At 50.6% G+C, this 21,344-nt stretch overlaps 1 protein-coding gene across 3 annotated transcripts in view; it reads left to right on the top strand.

Annotated features, from left to right (window-relative positions):
- Positions 1-21,344, top strand: part of RNF220 (ring finger protein 220) — a 311,685-nt gene that overhangs the window by 219,787 nt on the left and 70,554 nt on the right. For all 3 annotated transcript variants that reach the window (XM_029911609.1, XM_029911608.1, XM_029911607.1), the window contains one exon: positions 13,308-13,403. In XM_029911609.1, the coding sequence (XP_029767469.1) occupies positions 13,308-13,403 (96 nt within the window). The remainder of the gene's footprint in view (positions 1-13,307; positions 13,404-21,344) is intronic.

The raw sequence follows: 21,344 nt of genomic DNA, 5'->3' as shown, positions 1-21,344 counted from the left end.
TGCAGGAGCGCAGTCTGATACACCTGTGTGCGGGGAATAAGGCCAGCAGGCCGGATCCAAGCTGTGAGGAGCACTGTGCGGTGAACCAGGATCACAGCCCGGGGGGGGGGGGGGGGGGAGCCGTGCCAGGCCTTTTCCAAGTGTCCGCTCTCAGGTGTGCGATGAGCCAATAGGGGATGGATTCAGTGTTAGTCTGACTTACTTAGCAACAATCTTCCCCCTCGGCCAGAAGATCTTGGCCGTACGTCCTGCCGTGGGCTCCTACGCAGTGCTGGCACGGCAGTCCTGGGCCTGGTACAGCGATGGAGGGGCCAGATGCTAAACCAGGGTCCCCTGTGCCGGTCCCTGCTGTGCACATTTGATAACGCGTAGGAAATATAACCCCAGTGGCCTGGCTGCCAGTCACCTTCTCCATAAAAGAGGGTCTGACCCAAGGCCGTATGCGCTAGTGGTGGGCATGGACTGGGTGTGCGCTACTTACCCAGTCATTGGCTCCAGACCTGCAGCTTTGGAAAGTGCTGTGGGATCTCTGAGGAGACCGTCGAGAACCAGAGTTGATTCTCTCCTGTCCTGAGGCGGGTGAGGCAGGGACCGGCCTGTCATGACTGGCGGGGGTGGGTTATTTTAACTCCAGACCGTCTCCAATAGTCTGTTGTTTATTCAGAACCCTTCTGTGTGCTTCCTTCTCGCCCTGCACTCCCCCAGAATTGCCCCACTCCCCCAGCAAAGACCTCGCCTGGAAATAAAATCCCTGGCGTAAACATGTGTTTTTCATTCACTGGCTCCCTGCCCCGTAAGAGCTGTCACTCACTGCACTGGGTCAATTTTCATGGCAACATGTCAAAGAAAATCCAATCACTCAACATGGTATGTGATGAATCCAAGATTATTATATCGGATTCTTCTATTATTGGAGCTGGCAGAGACAGCGACGGCCGGGCTAGGGCTCCGAGAGCAGGGCTCCAGGCAGCAAATTCACTCTCCCTCCCCACCGTTCAGCTGCAGCGAAGGGCGGTGTCGAGAACCAGATTGTTCTTCGCAGCTCGGATTCCCTATTTTCTTTCAATGAGAGACCAGCGCTGATCTATCAGCAAGCGCTGTCCTGTAGGTAGCCGCCTGGACAAGCGACGGGGGGGCACTTTTCTACCAAGCCTGTGACTGCTGCTCAGACTAGACCAGCAGGTGAGTGGGAGGTGGGCTTGAGAGTAGCAGCTGCTGCTGCTTAGCCTCTGGCAGTGGCGGCTCCTTCAGCGGAGCCCCAAACAGCTGTTTCTGTTTCAGAGTGGATCTTCCCTGGCACATGCCTACAAGCTCCAAGCCTATGGGAGCTCTTCACTGTCCTGGTCTCCTCCCTTCTGCTCCCCGGCACTGTTCCTGGTCCTGAATCGATGCCGGCCCCTGCTGGCCTTGGTTCTGCTGCTCTCCCTCAAGCCCATGATGTCCCTTGAGGTCTTGTTCCCAGAGCTCTCAGGGCTAGGGATGGAGCCACCTGCTGAGTCTATATGGGCCAGGAAAGGACTTGCTGATGCTGGGCTGCCTTGTAAGTCTCCTCTGCAGACAGATCTGAAGCCCCTTCCCCCCCATCTGCCCTGCATCTGAGGACGGGTCTTCCTCAGGAGGGGGCTTTAAGGAGTGCCCCGGCGCCCCACACCCTCACTCCCTGGTGACACAGCAGCACACGGTCATAGGTTCTTACCAGGTTTCTCCTCCCGAGGAGCAGTTTTTCTGGGTGAGCTGTCCCAAGAGAAGGAGGACAGCTTGGCTGGAGGAAAAGCCTTTGAATGGGGGATATTGCAGCGGTGATGGAACGGACCCATCGGACACAGAGGAAGGGAGGGAGGTGGCTCTCACTGGCCCCGTGTTAAAGGCCAGAATGTTTCATGTGTCCGGCTCCACAGGCCTAGGAATATGTGCTCTTAGCCCCAACCCTTTGCTAGAGGTGACCGGTGGCCCTTTCCTCCCACCAGTCCTGGGGCAACCCTGCCGGCCTCGGAGGAAGCAGCCGACCCTCCTGACCACGGGGAGCACAGCATCCTTCACGAGGGAGGAGTGAGCTTGGGGGAAAAGGTGGCACAGAGAAGGAGCAGGAGGAGGAAGGCCCTTCCATAGTCCCCCCCCCCACTAGCTTCTGTGTGGCTTGGCTGCTTAGCACCCATCCCAATGGGGCACCAGTGCTTGATTGGGCTTCTTAGCGCTACCCTAATAGAAATGATAATTAGGCTAATAACAGGCAACATATACTCAGGGTCTGGCGGCGCGTGTGCTCCGTTAGCTGCTTCCTCGCCTGTGGCCCCCGGATTCGGTGCTGCCCTCTTTTCAAAGTGCTGCCTCGAGCAACGAGAAAGGAGACACTGAACCCCGAAGTCCACATGCATGTGAGCTGGGGCTGGGCTGCTCTTCAGCCAATAATCGACTAGTCACTCCTTTGGATCACAACTTGCCTGCAAATAGATTACCAGGCTCTTGATTTGTATTCCTGATTTTTCACATTTTCCCCCGTTTGTAATTCTCCACTGAATCCTCTCTGTGACTAGTTCCTTCCTGGGGAAGGGCTTGTCCATGGGCAGTTCGCTCTGAGTATTTGATATCCAAAAAGCAACCCTGCGTTGGTTAGTTTTTATTGGGCACATAAGTTACATGCTATTACTGCTGTTCCTTGTTTGGATGAGCGTAACTCTGTGGACCAGGTTGCTGATGTGAATCCCGGTGAAAGAGCTGGTTTTTACACAATGCATAATTCACCTATGGAACTCCCTGCCACAGGATATCATATAGGTCAAGAGCTTAATAGGATTCAAAAAGGGATTAGACATTTATATGGATAATGAGACCATCTGTGGGGACAGGTAAATAGAAATGATCTCACCTTTCTGGATTCAGGGTATTAACCAATGTCTAAATGATGGGGGCTAGGAAGAAACATCCCCTATGGGCACATCATTCCATAGTTGCTCCTTAGGGTTTTCTTGCACCTTCCTCTGGAGCAGCTGGTCCTGACCACTGAAGGAGCCTGGGCTAAGCTGGGCTGATCTGTTCTGTGAGTTCACAATTTATTTCCCGGCAGCATTTTCTAATATTCACTTTAAAGTTACTCTTTCCATTAAATGTTCCAGCCTGTAAACTGGCCGTCGTTGCAACCTGACGGCAAAGGAGAAGGACTAGAAGCAACTTCCATTTCTTATTCCAAAGAATGCTTGTGGCTGATTTGTTTAGTCTGTGCCCAGCTTCAGTGAGGGTCCTGCCCAGAGCCCAGCTGCGCTGGGAACTCCTCTACCGTGCCAGATTTCTTTGATTTCCCCCCCCCCCATTTTTTTACAGCCTCCTAGAGCAGATTGAAAAAGAATTACTGCACCTATTGGGAAATCTGACCGCTAAAGCCCTCCAAGGAAAAAGAGCTTTGAAGGCAGGCAAGATGTGAAGCCTTAAACCTTGACAAAATCTCTGTTTTAAACCCTTCCCAGCTGCCTCCCTCTGAATGCAATGGCAAGCAGAGCCAGTGAGCTCCGCTGGAGCACGGTCTAGTGGTAGGAACGAGAGACTGGGGTCAGGACTCCTGTGTTCTTAGTCCTCACTCGGCCGTGTCACTGGGGGAAGTCATTGAACAGAGCTGGGCCACATCTCCCCCAGCTGCAGCACTGGCTTATGAAGAACGCTTACAAGCGCAATCTGTCTGTCAGGACTAAGCCCTGGCTAAGGGTTTGGCTCTTCCACTGTCACTGCGTTACACATTTCGCTCCCAACTCCACCGCACCGCCAAGACCCCAGCCTTGCCCCTCTGCTGCAGCCATCGGAGATTTTCCCCTTGGCTTTCCTGGCAGCAGGGTCAGGCCTGTAAGAAAGTTTCTAGATAGGGTGACCATATTTCCTAAAGTAAAAATGGGATGGCTGGGACTCGCCAGAGCCACACACACGTCCACAGGGCTCGCCAGAGCCACACACACACACACACACACACCCCCGCAGGGCTCACCAGAGCCACACACACACACACACACCTCTGTCCGCAGGGCTCGCCAGAGCCCCACACACACACACACACCCACAGGGCTCACCAGAGCCACACACACACACACACACCTCTGTCCGCAGGGCTCGCCAAAGCCACACACACACACACCCCCCCCCCCCCCCCAGCGCCCCCCCCCCCGACACACACACCCGCCCGCAGGGCTCGCCAGAGACAGACAGACAGACACACACACACACAACGGCAGGGCTCGCCAGAGACACACACACACACACACACCCTGGCAGGGCTCACCAGAGCCACTCCCCCCCCCACTTGCAGTGCTCACCAGAGCCACACACACACACACACACACACACTGGCAGGGCTTGCCAGAGCCACACACACATACACACACACACACACACACAGACCTGCAGAACCTCCCAGAGCCACACACACCCCTCCCACCCGTGGCTAGGGTTGACCGCCCCCAACCAGAGCTGGGGCTGACCCTGCCACAAGCTCCATGCCCCATGCCGCGTGCGGGTGGGGCTGGGGCCGCCACAAGCTCCATGCCCCATGCCGCCTGCGGGTGGGGCTGGGGTTGAGCACCTAAGCCCTGTGCCGCCCGTGGTTAGGGTTGACCCCCCCCAACCTCCACACTGCCTGCAGCTGGGGCTGACCCCCTGCAGATCCACGCCAGCTGGGGCTGGGCTGTCCCTGGGCTCCATTGCCAGCACCTCGCGTTGCCGCCCCCGCAACGTTCCCCCACGCCCGCACCCGACTGTTTTGGCAAACTGGGCATTTGTTTGTTTTTCTCTTGCCAACTGATCAGCTGGGAAGAGCAAAATGTCGGGACAACCGGGACAGAGCTTAAAAACGGGACTGTCCCGGCCAAAAGGGGACATATGGTCACCCTAGTTCTAGGCCTAAAGGCTCTGGCATTAGCATCTTTGAGTCCAAGATCCTCCAGCACTAACATCCAAACCCGCCTGCCGAGTGGGGCGGCGGGAGGAAATGGAGCCCAGCCCTGGTATCAGTCGTTGCTTTCGGGTTACAGTTCCCAAGTGATAACAGCTATTAGCAACACTTCCACTGCTTCCCTACCCCGGAGGGGAGGGCAGGAGACAGCAAACATGTCAAGCTCTCACCTCCATGTTAAGTGATAAGTACCTATTTAGACGGCAGAGTTAAGGCTGAACGCATCAAGCAGGAAACACTTTGTGCCAAAATAAAAAAAGGCCATCGAGATATAGAAAACGAAGGGCTAGGGTATTTGTTCTGCTGACAGCCGCTGTGATAGATTGTTTAAGAAAAATAGACTCCCTGTGTTTTTCTGGGGCTATCAGAAAGCAAGAGTCCAGCACTTAATAGTCTCAAATGGCTGGCCTTGAAAGGAAAGGGAATGTCAAAGGCATCTGCTAGCCTCTCCCTGCGCTGACTCCTGACACGTCTGCGGCACAGGGAGAAGGTAGTTAAGGGAGGGGGAGGCGACAGTTAGCGTGTGCTGGCAATTTCAGTCCATTTCCTTGGTGCGAGGGCTGCACCCTGACAGGAACCAGCTCCTGCTCTCTCCCATCCGTACCCCACTCCCTCCCTCTCGCAGGGCCAAGAGTCAGACGCATGCCAACCGAGGCGCATAGACTCACGCAGAAGGCCCCCAGAGATCTGTTTGCACCTGTAGGCACCATGCACTGCTCACATGCAGCTTTCCCCGTTGCACACACAGGTATGCCCGTACACAGGAACACATATTTGTGTAAACACGCATGCACAGTCACTCACGCACGTGCAGGAACACCCATTCTCCCACAGGCGGCATACACGTGAACACCAGTCCTTTCACACCCAGATACACCCATGGTCGCCCCTGGAAGCAGTCACCCCTTCTGGAAGTCTGGGGATTCAGGTTTCATTTACACAAACGAAGGGCCTGGCCCTCTCATGTAATACGGCTGCTTTGCATAGCTCCCACCCTAACGCTAGCCCAGGGAGATCCCGGCACAAGTGATCTGTTCGGGGCGTAGTGCTGAAATAAGGGCTCTTACACGACACTCCATTTCCCCTCCTCCCCACTGCTGGTGCAGCAGGGGCGTGGCCAGAACACACTGATGACTTGCTACATTTTGGGCCCTCAGGCAGTGTAAATTAGAGCTCCCCTCGGGCTGCTCTAATTCGGCATGGGGGAGTCGCTGTGCCCAGCCTCGCCGTAGGATCGGGAGAGCATTGAGTTTTAAACACAGGGCTTCTGTGCTGATGGTGGTATTATTTGTAATTAATTGAGAGCATGCATTTTTTAATTGAAACAAAGCTGCTGCCACCTTTCCAGTCACCGCCCCGAGCTCTGCAGAATTGCACAGTCCCTGGCGAGGTCAGGTCCACACATGCAGAAGGTGAAATTCAGCCCTGGGCAGAGGGCCAGCACACGGTCAAGACCCCCTCTGGGACTTACGTGGTACCTAGGCCTTGTGCTCAGCCCTCTGCCCAGGGACTGAATTCCCCCCGATGAACACGAACAGATACAGCTGCCAGCTCCATGCACGCACACACATTCACATATGCCCACGATCGCACCCATGAAGTCCCGCCTGTGCCCGCTCCCCCAAACACACAGCAAACCCTCTTCCCACTCCGCATGAACGGCGCATGAACCGGCCGTTGGGAGAGGCTAGGCCCCGGCCCCTCCCCTTCTGCCCGAGGACCCTCCCCCATCCATTCCACCCCCCTCTCCTGACGGAGCCCAGAGCACCCCCACTGTGGCCACCAGCCCCTCCGCCCCAGCCCCGAAGCAGCCGGCAGCACAGTGCCCAGCCCTCCCAGCCCCTGAGCGCTGGCAGCACAAGCACTGGCTCCAGACGCCCCGAGTCCGGCCAGCCCCAGCCTGGGCCCCAGGGGAACAGCGGGAACTGGAAGCAGATAGGAGAGGGCCTGGGGGTGGAGCGGGCGTGGGGCCACGCCGGGCTTTGGGGGAGGCCTGTGAGATACCTGCCGCCCATGCCACTCCGGCTCCTGGAAGTCAGTGTCCTGCGGAAGGGGGCGGCAGGAGGCAAAGCATCTGAGGGGAAGGCAGAAGAAAGTAAAAGATGGCTCCTGGGAGCCACGCCGGAGACATGGCTGCCCAGACCGGCAGCAGGGAGGGAGGAGAGGGTGAGCACACGGCTTGGACAAGATTGATGGCCTCGTTGCCATTAAGAAAAAAATTAGCCGATGGCGGCTATCATATTAAAGGGTGAAGAAGCCGTGAATTATTTTCTTAAAGATCTTATCGCTTACAATGATAATTTTACCTTCCAAAAGGCCACTTTTAATGAGGCGAGCCAGGCAAAAAGTCATGATTTAATGCCAGATTTTTTTTTTCCAAACACATTTTACTGCTTTTTTGTCCATGTTTAAAAAGCGCCGGTGACCTTTTTTTATTTAGCTTGCCCCAGGTGTAATGCCGCGGCTGATCCTCTTCGGGTTTATAACCTCTACAGAGAGCGCCTTTACCCAACGGAGAGATGATTTAAAGGGGAGGGAGAAATATGAGGCTGGGCTGGCGTTCGCACAAGGCCCTTGCTGTGTCTTTCAACACCCAAATGGTGGCTTGGCTTGCCTTGGGAAGGTGGGGGAGGAGCTTGGCCCAGGGAGATGAAACCTGGTCAAACACGATCTGATCAGGCTCTGGATCTGAGTTACAGGCTAGTACCTGGGGGATGGGGGCAGGGCTGAGCTCTCCGGTACCCGTTTCCCCAGGAAGAAAAGGAACAATTCCGGGTATAGGTCCATTGTCCACGCAGCAAGGAATCCCACTGGGAAGTGCATGGATATATCTACCTGCCCTCATCCTATGGGAAGGGGAGCGGCACAGAGTGCCTCAGAGGCAAGGAATCAGTGTAGCCGGGGTGATGGGCAGAGAGCGATGGGGGTGAAAGGTGATATGTTACCGTCCCCGCTGGAAATATCCAACATCTCTGGGCCATGTCTGCATCTCCTTTGCCTGTTTCACATGTACAAACACACCATGGTCATGCGTGCCACAGAGCCGGAGAACTAAATCAGGCATATATGAGTCATGCGTGAGGGATTAGTGCAGGGATGAGGGGACTGAGCTAGATTTATGCCCTTCTAAAAAGACAGATTTCTCTCACAAATTACAGTCCCATCTGCGCCATAGTGAAGGAATGCCGTTACAACACAGATCGGCCACTGACAGGATTGAAACACAGGTCATCCGTGTTACCAAAGCAGTGCGCCTGCCATGCAAAAGTCCGGGGCTGTAGTGCGAGTCGGGGAGACAGATGAAATGTGTGACTCAGGTGGCACTGCAAGACAGAACCGTGCTGATCTCAGTTATAGCCAGGTGCCCCCCAGCATGATAGTTCCTGCACTGTAAAATGCAAGCATCGCTCAGGTGAGGCAGAGAAAATAATGAATGGTTCGAGCAATAGCGGCAGGATTTCAGTAGTTACAGGAAAACACGGCTTGTGCAATTGGCTGCATACTGTGGGTGACTCGGTGACTGTCGCCAAAAGTAGGTGTTTCTAGAGACAGCTCCGGGGGACAAGCTCCGATATGGGTAGGTGGAGCTGGGAGTTTTCTAATGATTGTTAGCACTTTGTCAGACCTCAGATGTGAAGTATCATTTTTTACTAGAGCCGTTTCCTACCATCTTGAATAGTGAAAAACTCACAAGGAATTCAGGTGAGATTTTAGCCACATCTAAACCAGGCAACAGGCCCCTTCCAGCTCTTGATCTGAGCTAGAACCAAACCCGTAAGGATGGACCGAAGGCTTTGATTCCTTAGCGTCCCCCGCCCCGATCCCTGACATTCAAAGGGGCCTGGATTCAGCATTCTGGATTGGGCCTTTCTCTCTGTTACTGACCTCCTAGTGAATCAGGATCGCATCCCCTGCCCTCAGACTCACTGCCATGAATCTGACCCATTGTCTCTGGGCCCCTCGGTGGATCCAGTGATTCTGGTACCTCCAGCCTGGGTGCTGACAGGCTTTTAACATAAGGAGATTCAACTTCAACGTTGCTGGTTGTTTTCTCCATGGAAAGCCGGAACCAGAATTTGCATCACAGTCCAGTGGTCTGGCCCAAGACATGGAGGACGAGCAATTGCTTCATCTTCCCTAACTGGCTGTCTTGCGTCGTCCTGAGGCTGGTCGTTCTGCACTGAAATTCCCAGAGGCCAGATGATGGGGATGTCCAAGGGCTGGGGAGAGAGAGCACAAAGGAGCCTTTTCCCCCATAGAGCAGCCACAGTCCTGCGCCCTGAGCACACAGTCTAGGGCAGCGCTAGCACCACTAGGCATTGCAAGGGGGGGAGCAGGGTTACAATTCCCCTCCATACTAGCTGAGCGAGAGGGGCAGGCATGAGCTCTGCCTGCAGAGGGCGGATGCCCTGGGGACTGGTGCCATGACAGTGCCCCCGAATGCCAGGAGACAGTCCTGAAATGACGGATTAGAAACGAGAGGCCAAAACTGGGATGGCAGCAAGGTCGGCCTAATGCAGAAATAAGGTTGGCCTCAGACCACGCGGGTTCCTAATCCTCAGGCCCTGCGCCTGCTTTCCCCTGCCTGCAGCGGTGACAGTCCTGCCTACGCGGCCGGGAAGGCAAAGTGTTCGCCGTCTCGGGGAAATGAGAAAACCAAATGAAGTCAAGTTTGCTACCAGCAAAGGGGAAGTGTGACTTGGCATCGCGAGCACCGTGTTTAACATGCCGGCGAGGGGTTTAGAATTGAAGTGCTTGCACACAATTTAAAAATAGACAGTTTATTAATCTAAACGGCAAGTGTATGTAGAAGAGGCCTCGAGATTGACATCTTTGGGATTAGTTTAGCCCTGCGTTTTTCCAGAGGTCATCGCCATGGTGCTCAGGAGGGCTGTGGAATAAATGGGGCCGGCGTGCTTCCCGGGACCGCACGCTAAAAACTAATACATAACGTTTAATTTACTGTCTCCAGAGCTAGCCCGACCATTTTTCACATAATCATATTGGATTAGAGCTACCGGCGGCTGTGGGCGGAGTGGGGGGCGGAAGGATTGGTCTGCTGGGGCAGGGGAGGCAGGGGGGGGCGGTGTATTTTTCTCGCCTGGAGGAGGACGTGTTTAACCCCCCCAGCACCAGGACGGTCAGCTTATTTCAGGAGGGACAGGGTGTTCCACTGCAACGGGAGGCTCCCTTGCTTCCGAATCGCTGGGTTGACTCACACTCGGAGCTCTCAGAGGCAGGCCGAGACCCCAGCCCTTCATTTTAAAGCACCATTTGCAGTCTCAGGCCTTTCAAATTCCTCCTTGTCCCCTTTTGGGGGGGGGATGGGGTTCCTTTTTTTTTCTAACAGGAACTCAGTGTTTTTCAACAGAATTCCCCCTGCAGCTCCTGAGAAATATTAAAGAGCTGCTGCAGAAATAATTAACCTCGGCACGAAGAAGGAGAAAGGGAAATCCGGCCTTATTCAGCTACGTTAGCAGCCCAGGACAAGGCAATGCATTGTGGCAAACACGAGCCTAGAGACCCTCCATATGCCAAGCCTGCCCCGCTTTCCCCAGTCACAGGATCACCTGAAATGAACAAACATCCCTCATTCAGGGCAGCCATATCCACGCAGACTCCCAATAGAATTAAGGTTACATCAGGGCTTTCCATTAAACCCTGCTTGGGTCAGGGTGATTCCCTGCTCCCTGATGAACAAGGGGTTAACTCCAGCTCAGCTTCCCTCTCCCCTGGCAAGGTGCTCAGGGAAGGGCTATGTGAGAATCCCCCTAGGTTGACCACTCAGGCTATGTCTACACTACACCCAGGCTCTGACTCGGGTTTGAGCCCAAGCCCCCCTTCCATCCACACCCAAATCAGTCTGACTCCGGTCAGCGAGCACCCAGGACCCAGGTCCTAAAAGACCCTTCTAAGGGAGTGGGTCAGAGCCCAGTCCAAGCCCTGTCATTTTTCAGTGTGGATGCAGCTCAAGTGAGAAGTTCTGCATCGTGCAGTGTGGACGTATTAGCACGGCTGTGAGAACTGGATCCAGCAATTATAAACCCAATTGATAATGCAGTGTGGACACTCAGACATGGGCTTGGAAACACTGAGTCCACAGGCCCAGGTCCCCCAGACCCAGGCTTATAATGCAGTGTAGACATGCCCCAAACGAGATCAGGGCCCCGTGGGGCCCTTGAGGATCACATCTTGCCAACTGGCCATCTTTTTCTGCGAGTCATTTTACATGCTGTTCCCAGCTGCTCATACCTTTCCGAAAAAGTCACATTTTGGGTTCAATTTTTTCCATGTTTAATGTCAGCCCAAAGGCAAATGTTTCGGGAAAGTTCTCCTCCCTCTAAGGAATTGGGTCTTTTAACAGTTGGCCTGGACATTTCAGATGATATTCTTCTATCCCTTTGCAGACTTCCCTGCCTCTGAGCAATCATTTCTTATTGTTGCATCCTACTGGGTGTTCCTCAGAAACAAACCCTTGGCGAGCTGGGTTTTCAGTGGATATTGTTTAAGATTGCTTGCTTTACTATGTCTCTTATGCAGAAGTTCAGGCTGGGTCTACACTAGAAATGCTACAGCGGAACAGCCGTGGCTGCACTGCTGCAGGCCCGTAGTGGAGACACTTACTACAGCGATAGATGGGGTTCTCCTATAACTGTAGTAAATCCACCGCCCCGAGAGTCAGTAGCTATGTTGACAGAAGAATTCTTCCATCACCCTAGAACTGTCTACGCTGGGGCTTACGTCAACTAATCTTCGTCTCTCAGAGGGATGAATTTTTCACACCCCTGAGCAACGTAGTTGGGTCAACGTCACTTTCTAGTGTTGACCAACCCTTAGCTAATTTGTATTTTTCATAGACTTTTTCCTCAAACTCTCCTACTACTAAAGTTAAATTATTACTGGATGTAAGTCCTTTAAGTATTGTCCCCCCAGTCCTGTGATTTCCCATAAGCGTTGGGTGCACTGAATTTTATACTTCCCCACTGTTGATTTGAAGGCTATCAATATATTTCTTAAGTCACAATAAAAATAATTTTCTGATTTTTTCCATATCCTTGTGAAAAAAATCTGTGTTTTTCCAGATGCTATGTATTAAAATGTATTCAAGAGTAATAGTAAATTACAATATAATGTGTATTAATGAAGCATCTTTGTTAGTGATGTGTCGTTATTGAGACATTTCGTGTAATTTAAGTGGACGCTAACACACAATGATTTTTATTGTTGCTGTGCATGGTTATGCTTTCATCTGTAGTATCCTGTTTGGGGACGTTTTCTGGTGTGGGTTTTGGGTTTCATGCATTCTGTGTCTATTCAGTGCTACAAAATGCTACAACCATGTTTTTTACCACCTTAGATAAACTACCTGATCATCTATTCTGATCCTAAAATTAAAGACTTTCTCCCAGTGCACTAGGGGGCAGAGTTAAGGTTGCACTTGCTGACTTAACTCTCACATTTGACCGTGTCCACCTTCACGTTACATGAATGCATGTGGATGTGTTTTCTCTGTAAACAGGTCATCGAATAGGGAGGCTATGAGACAGGACCCCAAGTTAGGATGGTGCATATCATTCTAGGCTATCCTTTTCCCTTTTCAGACTCCTTCCCTCTCCTCCCACGCAGCGCCTTGCTGTGCCACTTACATCTTCGCACGCTCACTAGGAGGTAGTGGGAAAGCAATGGGCACCTACCTGCCCATTGCTGCCCCTGCTGGAGAGCTCGAGCATTACCTCTGCAGCACTGTCAGCCACATGCCCGTCCCACATGGAAGGCCGTGAACACTGGAATCAGCGCAGCTCCATGAAAAGGAGGGTGTGGAGAGGTCGGGCAAGGGGTCATAGGGCCCAGCTGCACCGCAGCCTCTGCAGCAGGCCCACAAAGAGGGGATTTGAGGGCAGGATGGGTGAAGGTCACAGCGTAACCCAATGACATTGCACCACCGTTCTCGTCCTACATGTAGGGTCTGCATGCAGGTCATGCATGCCCTGATGCTGCAGTGATGGTCGCCGAAGGGCTGCGAAGATGTTCTGCTCCTTGGCCCCAGGATGGGGAGGAGGATCCCAGCCCTCCCCAGGGCAGAGTAGCTCCTGTGTGAACGGGCTGTGTACAGGGACTGGGATTCGGCTGTTGCTGCTCTCTCAGACCCAGCCCTTCCGTGAGGCGGGATGGCATGTGCTCTCCCACACCCGAGAGGCCAAAGCATCGCGCTGTCAGCCGGTGCTAACATGCCCCCTCTGGGCCTGTTACAGTATTTATTGGCCAGAGACAATACATTCCTGCTGGGAATGGGAAAGACCTTGACACTGCCTGTGATGTATCATTGCTCTGCCTTGCTCACAGTGTAAATTTCTCCTTTCCTCTCTTTCTCTTGCAGTCAATTTTGTTGTCAGCCTCAATCAAGCGGGAAGGAGACTCTCGGACAGCATCGCCTCACTCCTCAGATGATATCCATCACTCAGACAGATACCAGGTGAGAGAGCAGCCAGGAAACAGCCAGGCAGCGCAGTCCGCTGGTCTTAGCACAGGACTAGGCGCCAAGAACTCCTAAGAGCTACTCCCAGGTCCCTCCGTGCCCTTGGCCTAGTTCCTTAACTTCCCTGCCCCTGTTTCTCTGTGTGTAAAATGGGGATATTAATACTTCCCTCCCTCACTGAAGAGCTGTGAGGCGTAACACATTAAGGTGTGCATTGCACTTTGAGATCCTTCGATAGAAAGGGCGGTAGACATGCAAATTATTAGAAAAATTAAGTCATCTAAGTAATATTATTTATTATTATTAGCAAAGCGCCAGTCCTCTGGGATGCCCCCAAAGCATGATTACGCACCCTAGAACTGTCTGGGACTTCGGTTAGTGCAATACAGTGCAAGTTAAGAGACATGTTGTACCCTCGGTTGTGTGTTTCATTGGTGTGGACTGAGGGTAGTTTGTGGCCTCTCTGCCTAGTATATAGCCAGGCCTGAATCATGCACATATGACTCAAATGTATAGCCATATACGCATGTTAGAGTCAAGGAAAATGTTCCTTCTGCCTCCCCGATTTACAATTTCCCTGCAAAATGACACTAATCAAAGGCTCAAGAGAGGTAACATTCAGCCATGTATCAATGGTCTGTTTCAGATCCAGTAACTCACACCCCGTCAGGGCTCTAGGAATGGGAGCTCTACCTCATTAGGAAGCGGAGAATTCCAGCACTCTAATTAGATAAACAGCACCTGCTTCTTGCTGTGGAAGGTCCAGAGGAATCTGACTTTAACATTACCACGTTGCATGGGAAAAATCTAGCTTAGCTTATTTGTAGTGGTTTCTAAAATCGTATTTGTCATACCTTCTCTCTCCCTCTCAGCCCTGTACGGTTGGGCTCACGGCTTGCAAGGATCCTGTATGTGAAGAGATACAAAAATTAGTTCCAATAACATTTTTTAAAACTTTCTAAATCATTTTAAAGAGATTTCTCTGTGAGAGCCGCAACTTGGCACACACAGAACACATGCCAGTGTGGAGTGGTGCAAACAACTCAGTGACACTGGTCTGGGCTGACCTGCAGAACTCACCTCCGGCTTCTGAGTCATAGGATAGTTATTTCTTGAGCATCCAGAAACGTCTTTGTGCACATCACAGACATGCAAGGATAGACGCCCTGCTCGCAGGAGTAGATGGCCTTGGTTTGATATTACGCAACAAGTAAATGTCAAGAGTGATGGGGGCGGGCAGGAGAGAGGAAGGACAAGGGATGGTGACAATACGATCATGAGGTTACTCCTGCAAATGGATCCGTGTGGGCAGATCCCCACTGAATGAAGCATCATGCAGGAATCTGTCTTAGGATCAGGGCCCAAGGCATGCACACATCATGACTGTGCAAATTATTATTATTTATCATTTAATATTCATTGGCTACCATTCTGCCCGTCACTTCTTGAAGGCCCATCTCAAACCCAGACCAACATACCTTGCATCCCGCCCAATGCAGTCACATATTCCGTATCTATTATCAAACGTGAGCCTGACGCCCCATCGCCCTGACTCACGTACACCAGTGCAAAGGGAGTGTCAGACAATTCCATTCTGATTTAGCAGAACTTTTTACCCCCTTTGCTGGGTGAAAGCAACGGTGCATGGAGCCGTGCAGCCAAGAAGTAGGCCCTGGGTATGAACGAGAAACCAAAATATGCTGCCCTCTCTCCTGTCACAATACTTCTTTCTATTAAAATAAATAGTGAACTTTCAAACAGAGCTTGGATGAAATTTTCTCAGTGGTCCTTTTTGTGATATATAAACTTGGTCCTGGGGGATGTGGAGCACCCTACGCTCTCAGCGTCTCAGAAGTTTTAGGCTCTATGAAATTTGTCAAGATAATTTTTTGTTCTCCCGTCCGTCAGTACAAGGGTTCGCATTGTACCCCTCCTCCATGTGCTGAGTCTAGCTTGCCTGCCACATATGAAGTTTGTGAGTGTGTTTTATGAGGGGTTGCAGCCCCTTAATGCAAATGCATAATGGGAATTATAACTGCGCTGCAGGGAGAAAAGACCTCGGGGCCTGATTTTCATTTGCACTGCAGCATGCCACTCTGGCAGCGTCAAGGGACCTTCCAGTGGATGCCAGAGCGGTGTCAATCCTTTGTGTAAATGAGAATTTGGCCCCTCTGCATTAACAAGTAAATGCGCAGGAGTCCAAGAATGGTGAAGCCTGATCTACCGGCCCTTGTGCAGAAAAATCTCCCAGTGACTTGAAGGGCTGCAGAACTGAGCTCTTCATGTGCGGCTGTGTGCTGTGATGATACGTGTTTCTTAGAGCTGCAGTGCTAGTAATTTTGCATTGCAAGTTCCTTGCGTTATTTACGATGTAATAGAGAATATACGATGTATTAGTAAAATGCTGGAGCACAGCCTTCTGCTCTATGGATTTTCAGAGGTGAATTCCTAAGGTTTGGCCTTAATAACCCTCTGATCCTTTTGACAAGCAAATTTTTAGTGGAGATGGAGATTTGGGAACAGGAAGGTTAAAGAAATATTGGGGGGAAGGTTGAGCTGATTACTTCCATGGAGGACCCAGTTCTTCCAGATAGAATCTGAAGGAAGCAAATGCAGTTCCCATGAGAGTCCGTGGATCAAGTTTAGCCGGGCTACAATGGTAAGGTGCAATCCACAGCAGGTGTAAGCAGATCAGAAAACAGGAGTAAGCGGCAAGGTGGTGTAACTTGAACCAGTTTGGCATTCAGTGGGTGTGAAGAATGAGCGTGACTTACACACTGAACGGGAGTGCAGCTGGTAAAGCAACTAACATGAGAGTGATAAAGAGGTTCAAACCGTGCCCCCTTCTTCCTCCCCTCAGCCACACAGGGCCAAATTCAGCATTAGCGTAAACAGGCACATCTATTGATTTGAATGTCAGTTGCACCCTCTTTTGCCACAAGCTGAATTTGGTCCCCACTGAATGGCCAGTCAGTGCAGGTTGCCTTGCTTTCCTTCTTACATCCATTTGCCAAGCAATTAATACCCAGTGTGTAACTTGCATCATCTTTGTGACACCACTGAATTAGGGCCCTGGTGTTGTCTGAGACCTTCCTTCGTGCTCCTTGATACAGCCATAGCCTCAGCCTACAGTCACTGAGCTGCTGGCCTTTGGCAGATAGAACATGTCAGGATCCTACCTGGCGCATAGATGAGAAGCCTACCTTAGGAGTAACCATAAGTATCCTCTCATTCTGCCTGGAGAGAGAGACGTTACCATAGACGAGAGATGGGCCACTGAGGCAGTGGTTGGATCTGAAGCTGGTTTAGGGAGGCTGGGTTCGAAGGTTCAGGTTCATGGTACTGAAAACTCATAGGGTTTTGGCTCCAAATGGTGGAAATCTCATGAGATCTTTCAGACGCTAAGCTCCTTGGGGCAGGAGCAATCTCCTCTTGTGTTTCATGCAGTGCTGAGAACGTCAGCGATCAGCAAATGATCCTAATCATCAGATGACTGCGGACAATTTCTGCCATGCCAATCTTGTGGGATCAGCTATTCTCTTGTGAGATTTCAGCAGCATCTGACCTGGAAAATGGGCCCAGAACCAAATCCAAACCTGAATCACCCTGGAAAGCTAAAGGGTTTGGATTTAAGATTAAGGTTTGGCCCATAACTATTAAAAATATCCTTCCTCTGAGCTGATGCCTGTAGACCTGGCCCCTGCCAAAATGAACCCCCCACCCCAGCCAAACCAAGACAGGAAAATAGACTAACTCTGAATGCAGTTCATTGGAACTTGAACTAAAAGGGAACAGGTTTGCCTCAAAGAAAGTTGTTGATTCTAGGATTGCATATCTGGGAAAGGCTTTACCTTGGGGAGATTATGCATGGAGAACCCAAGGATAAACAGTCCTCAGGAAATTCACTCTCAGCTCCTCTCACACATACACTCCCAGACACACCACCCTGCCTTTCATGCACTCTCCTCTGTTGAGTGAGGCCTTGTCTACACTGCCACTTTAAAAAAACACACCCTTGCGCACTGCAAGTTTCAGCGCTGTAAAGTGGCAGTGTAGGCAGTGCACCAGCGCTGGGAGCGCTTTAACGTTGCTAGTGAAGACATGCCCGGGGAGAGCAGCTGCAAAGGCGCTAGTGGCTACGGAGTGGATTTGGCCCCAAACACTGCCCAGCACAGAATCCCCCTGTGCCAAGCCCATTGATTGGAGCTTGGTGCAGGACCTTTGGCTTGACCCTGATGTTGCAAGCTGGTATAGTACAGGATGTGGCCATACAGTGATGTGAGGTCTTTCTAGATAGAATGCTTCTGTGAACAAGTGGCTCTCTGGGTGTTTTCTGGAGGAGGGGAGGGCGGCAAACACAAGCCAGGAGGCTTTTCCGAGCACAGCAGTTGGGTAGGGAGAAGGTGTGAAAGATGGTGCAAAGCTGGGAGTGAATGAAGGAGATAAAGGGAGCAGTCAGATGAGAAGCATGGGCAGATGAAGGAAGAAGCTTCGTGTTGCTGCCCCTGAGAGGGAAGGTTCATGCATGACTTGAGATGATGATCGCGGCTCCAAATCTCTTCCCAGCTGTCTCATTCCTTCCACTGTCACAGGCATTTCAGCCCTGTTCATTTGCTTTGGGCCCAATCCAATTCCCTTTTTGCACTCAAATCCCCCTACCACTGAATTCAACGGGAGTTTTGCCTGCATAGCGAGTAGGTATCAGCCCGTATCAGTTTCCTTGCTAGTATCTATCTACCAGCATTGCCAAGGGAGAATAACGAAAAGAAAAAAAACCCTCTAGAGTGAAACACTCCTCTTGTCTTAAGGATAACATGTCAGGCGCCTTCTCTGGGGGGCGAGAACACCCTGAATGGGTTAGGTAAGCCTGCTGTGGAATATTTGTGGCTGAATAATATGTGAAATAAGTAAAAATGCGTGGCTGAAATCCTTGTCCAGCAAAGCCTCACCTCTCTCTGCTATTTGAACCGCAAGCGTGAGCGTCTACCCAGAAACAGGCTGTAGCTTAATTCAATAAAGATGTAGAAACAAGAATCAGCAACTCTGATTTGGTAACTGAGTGTGCTGTGAAAACATGGCCACTGCCTTGCAAATCCCAGAGAAAAGCTGCAGCAAGCTTTAGCGGTTAGCACCAGGCAAGATTTAAGCCAAGTTGCTAACTCCCCCTAAGCATTTATGTGGCAAAAATATAAAAAAAATTACCTAGAAAAATGAAAGACAGAAATGTAGCATAAAGTAGGCACAAAATGGAGGTTTGGTTTAAACAAACAAACAAAAGGCAGTTGTTTTTAGAAAAGCTAATATGACTGTTTTTGTGAAGTTAAAGGATTGGGGTAGGCAGCAGATTTTGTTTAGGTTGACGCCTTCCACAGCTTCATTGGTAACCCACATATTGCAGCCTTTGGCCAGTCTACCAGAGCCGCCAGGTGAAACTGACTAGAAGGAGGAAGGAAACTGAGGAGTCAGTTTTGAGTGTCCAAGTTGAGCACAATGCAAAAAAGAAAAGGGAAAAAAAGCAGAAAATGAAATCAGATGATTGCAGTTGTTTGGGTTTTAGTAATCTGAGGTGTTGTTAGCAACTCAGGGAAAGAAATATTGCTTTCAAATAGGATTTTTAATCTGTGTCTCTTATGTCTAACCCTGTGCATTTCAATAGGGGGTAGTTACATGTCTGTATATCTGCCTTGACAGATGGATGGAAATGTGCCAGTTAATGTTTTTGTTGGCATCTCTCTCACACACAAACGAGCTAGGGGCCTGATCCTGTTCATCACTGAGGCCCAACACTTCCAAGATATTAGGCTCCTGACGTCCATTGATTTCAATGGAAGTTAGGAATCTAACTACCTTTGAGGGTCTGGGCCGCAGTGACCCCAGATCCCGTTGAGATCAGTGATCGTTTGAGAATGCTTAACACATGGTGCTCAGCACTTCACGGGTCCAGGTCCTAATATACTAACCCAGGGATTTGGAGAGTAAAGCCCCAAACAGAGCAAAATGGGCTGGCATCTGAGTGGGGTGCATCTGCATTAAAAACTCTAAAAAGCCAAACTCCCTCTGCCTTCATATGAGCGGCTTTGATAGTCTAACAGCCCCTTTGATGTTCCAACAGCCACAACTACCAATATTGCTTTGATGGCCTCTGACAAAGAGATCAAGGAATCCTGTATTATTATTGCAGAGCCTCGTTTCCACTTTCCTCTCTCCAGCTCCATCGGTCCAACCTGTCTAGTTTTTATAGGCCATGGTCTTCTCTCTTCCTACTCAAGGATAACACATAAACCCTCCTGGCAGATGTGTGTTTGAATGATAGAGTGTGAAGGAATTCCCTTTGGTGCCCGCTAAACTCCAAGTTGTGTTAGAGGTTTCTATACACAGAAGGACAAATATTAGCTACTTGTGATGCTCTGGGTTCTGGCGTTAGTCGCTAAGAGAGATTCCACCGACGACCTGTGTGCATCGGATAATATGGATAAAGCTTCTAACAAGACACCAATAAAACACACCCGCAGGAGGCTTACTGTACTAGAATGAATCTGGCAGCTGAGGCTTTGCTTGAAGCAAGAATTACCCTTTTTCAAAAACCCAATAATATGCATTTTACAACTGTTTTACCTCCCAAACCAGTGTCTTCCAATCTATGCACTATAGAGAATTTCATTCACTTTGCAGTTTGTGGTGGGTGCAGCCACACTCAAGAGACATTCTTATGTCATTTGTTGGTTATCTCATTAATCAGAACAGAACAAGTAAGGTGGCCATTGCTTAGGATGGTTGGTGGCTGCCATAGAGGGTAGAAATCTGAAAGGGGTTTGAAAAAACTCCTCCCACACAAATCTAGGCTGATCCCACTTCTGTGTCTCTGTTACACCGCCCCAACCCAATTGACTTCAGTGAGATAGCATGGGCGTAAATGCTAATGGAATTGGAATTCAGGGTGTGTTCACCTCTCTTACCTGTCTGTACTGGGGTTACTGGCATAAAACTGCTCTACATACAAACATGAAAATAAACTTCAGTTGAACGCCAAATGTTTCCTTTTATTTTTTCCCCTTCCTATTTGTGAGTAAGGGAGGAAAGATATACAAAAGGCCAATTATTTCAGGACTCTTTAGACACTCTGCAGTGTATTAACCTGCCATCTTATCCTGTATCCCAGCTCCAGCTTACTGTATAGCGTATTTAAAAATGCTACAAAACGCTGCTACTCTCCCACTGTTACAGTGGGTGCATTGGGAACACAGTGCGGGAGATTCCATTATATTCCAGTAATTCAAAAAAACTGGGTTTTAGGAGAACATTTGGAGGGTCTTAACGATTTAAAAGGGGTTTTCTTGCATTGGTTAACCTGTTTTTTTTCAGCATCCCTTCAGCAATTTAGGTCTTGATCCTGCAAACACTTTCACTTTACTTAACTTTAAGCATACAAGTCTTCCTACTGACTTTAACAGGAGTACTCCTGTGAGTAAAGTTAATTATGTATAGAAGTGTTTTCAGGATCAGGGCCGTACACAGCGGACTAGAGAACACCTGTTTGCCTGAGTCTTTTCTGCAACCCTTAATTGTGACTTCAAAGCAAGGAAACAGAATAATAACCATTTGATTAATGGCAAAGGACTTAGTTGGTAAAACCGTTTGTCGCGCCCTGGAATTATTCGGCTGGAGTCGAGCCTACGGGCCGGCCGACTGGAATCCACGTTGTGTGTGCGGGTTTCGCTGGACTAGGGCTCTAGGCGTTGCTGTCTGTGGGTTTCCGCACACATACACGTTATGGGCAGTATGACTATATTTAATAACACGCAGGGGCACTGCTCCCTGCTGGGGCCGGCTGTGGCGATGGAGCATCACTGTGGGTGTCTAGGGCATGTGCCGTTGTACTGAGCGTTCCCGCGAGGCCCCAGCTCACAGAGTCAGGCCGTGCGAGGGGAAGTTGAGCGT

The sequence above is a fragment of the Terrapene carolina genome, unplaced genomic scaffold (assembly GCF_002925995.2).
Source record: "Terrapene carolina triunguis isolate 2854851 unplaced genomic scaffold, T_m_triunguis-2.0 Scaffold110, whole genome shotgun sequence".
In the NCBI taxonomy this organism is placed as follows: Eukaryota; Metazoa; Chordata; order Testudines; family Emydidae; genus Terrapene; species Terrapene triunguis.
The sequence above is the reverse complement of the archived record's forward strand: the minus strand, read 5'-3'. Positions and strand labels throughout refer to the sequence as shown.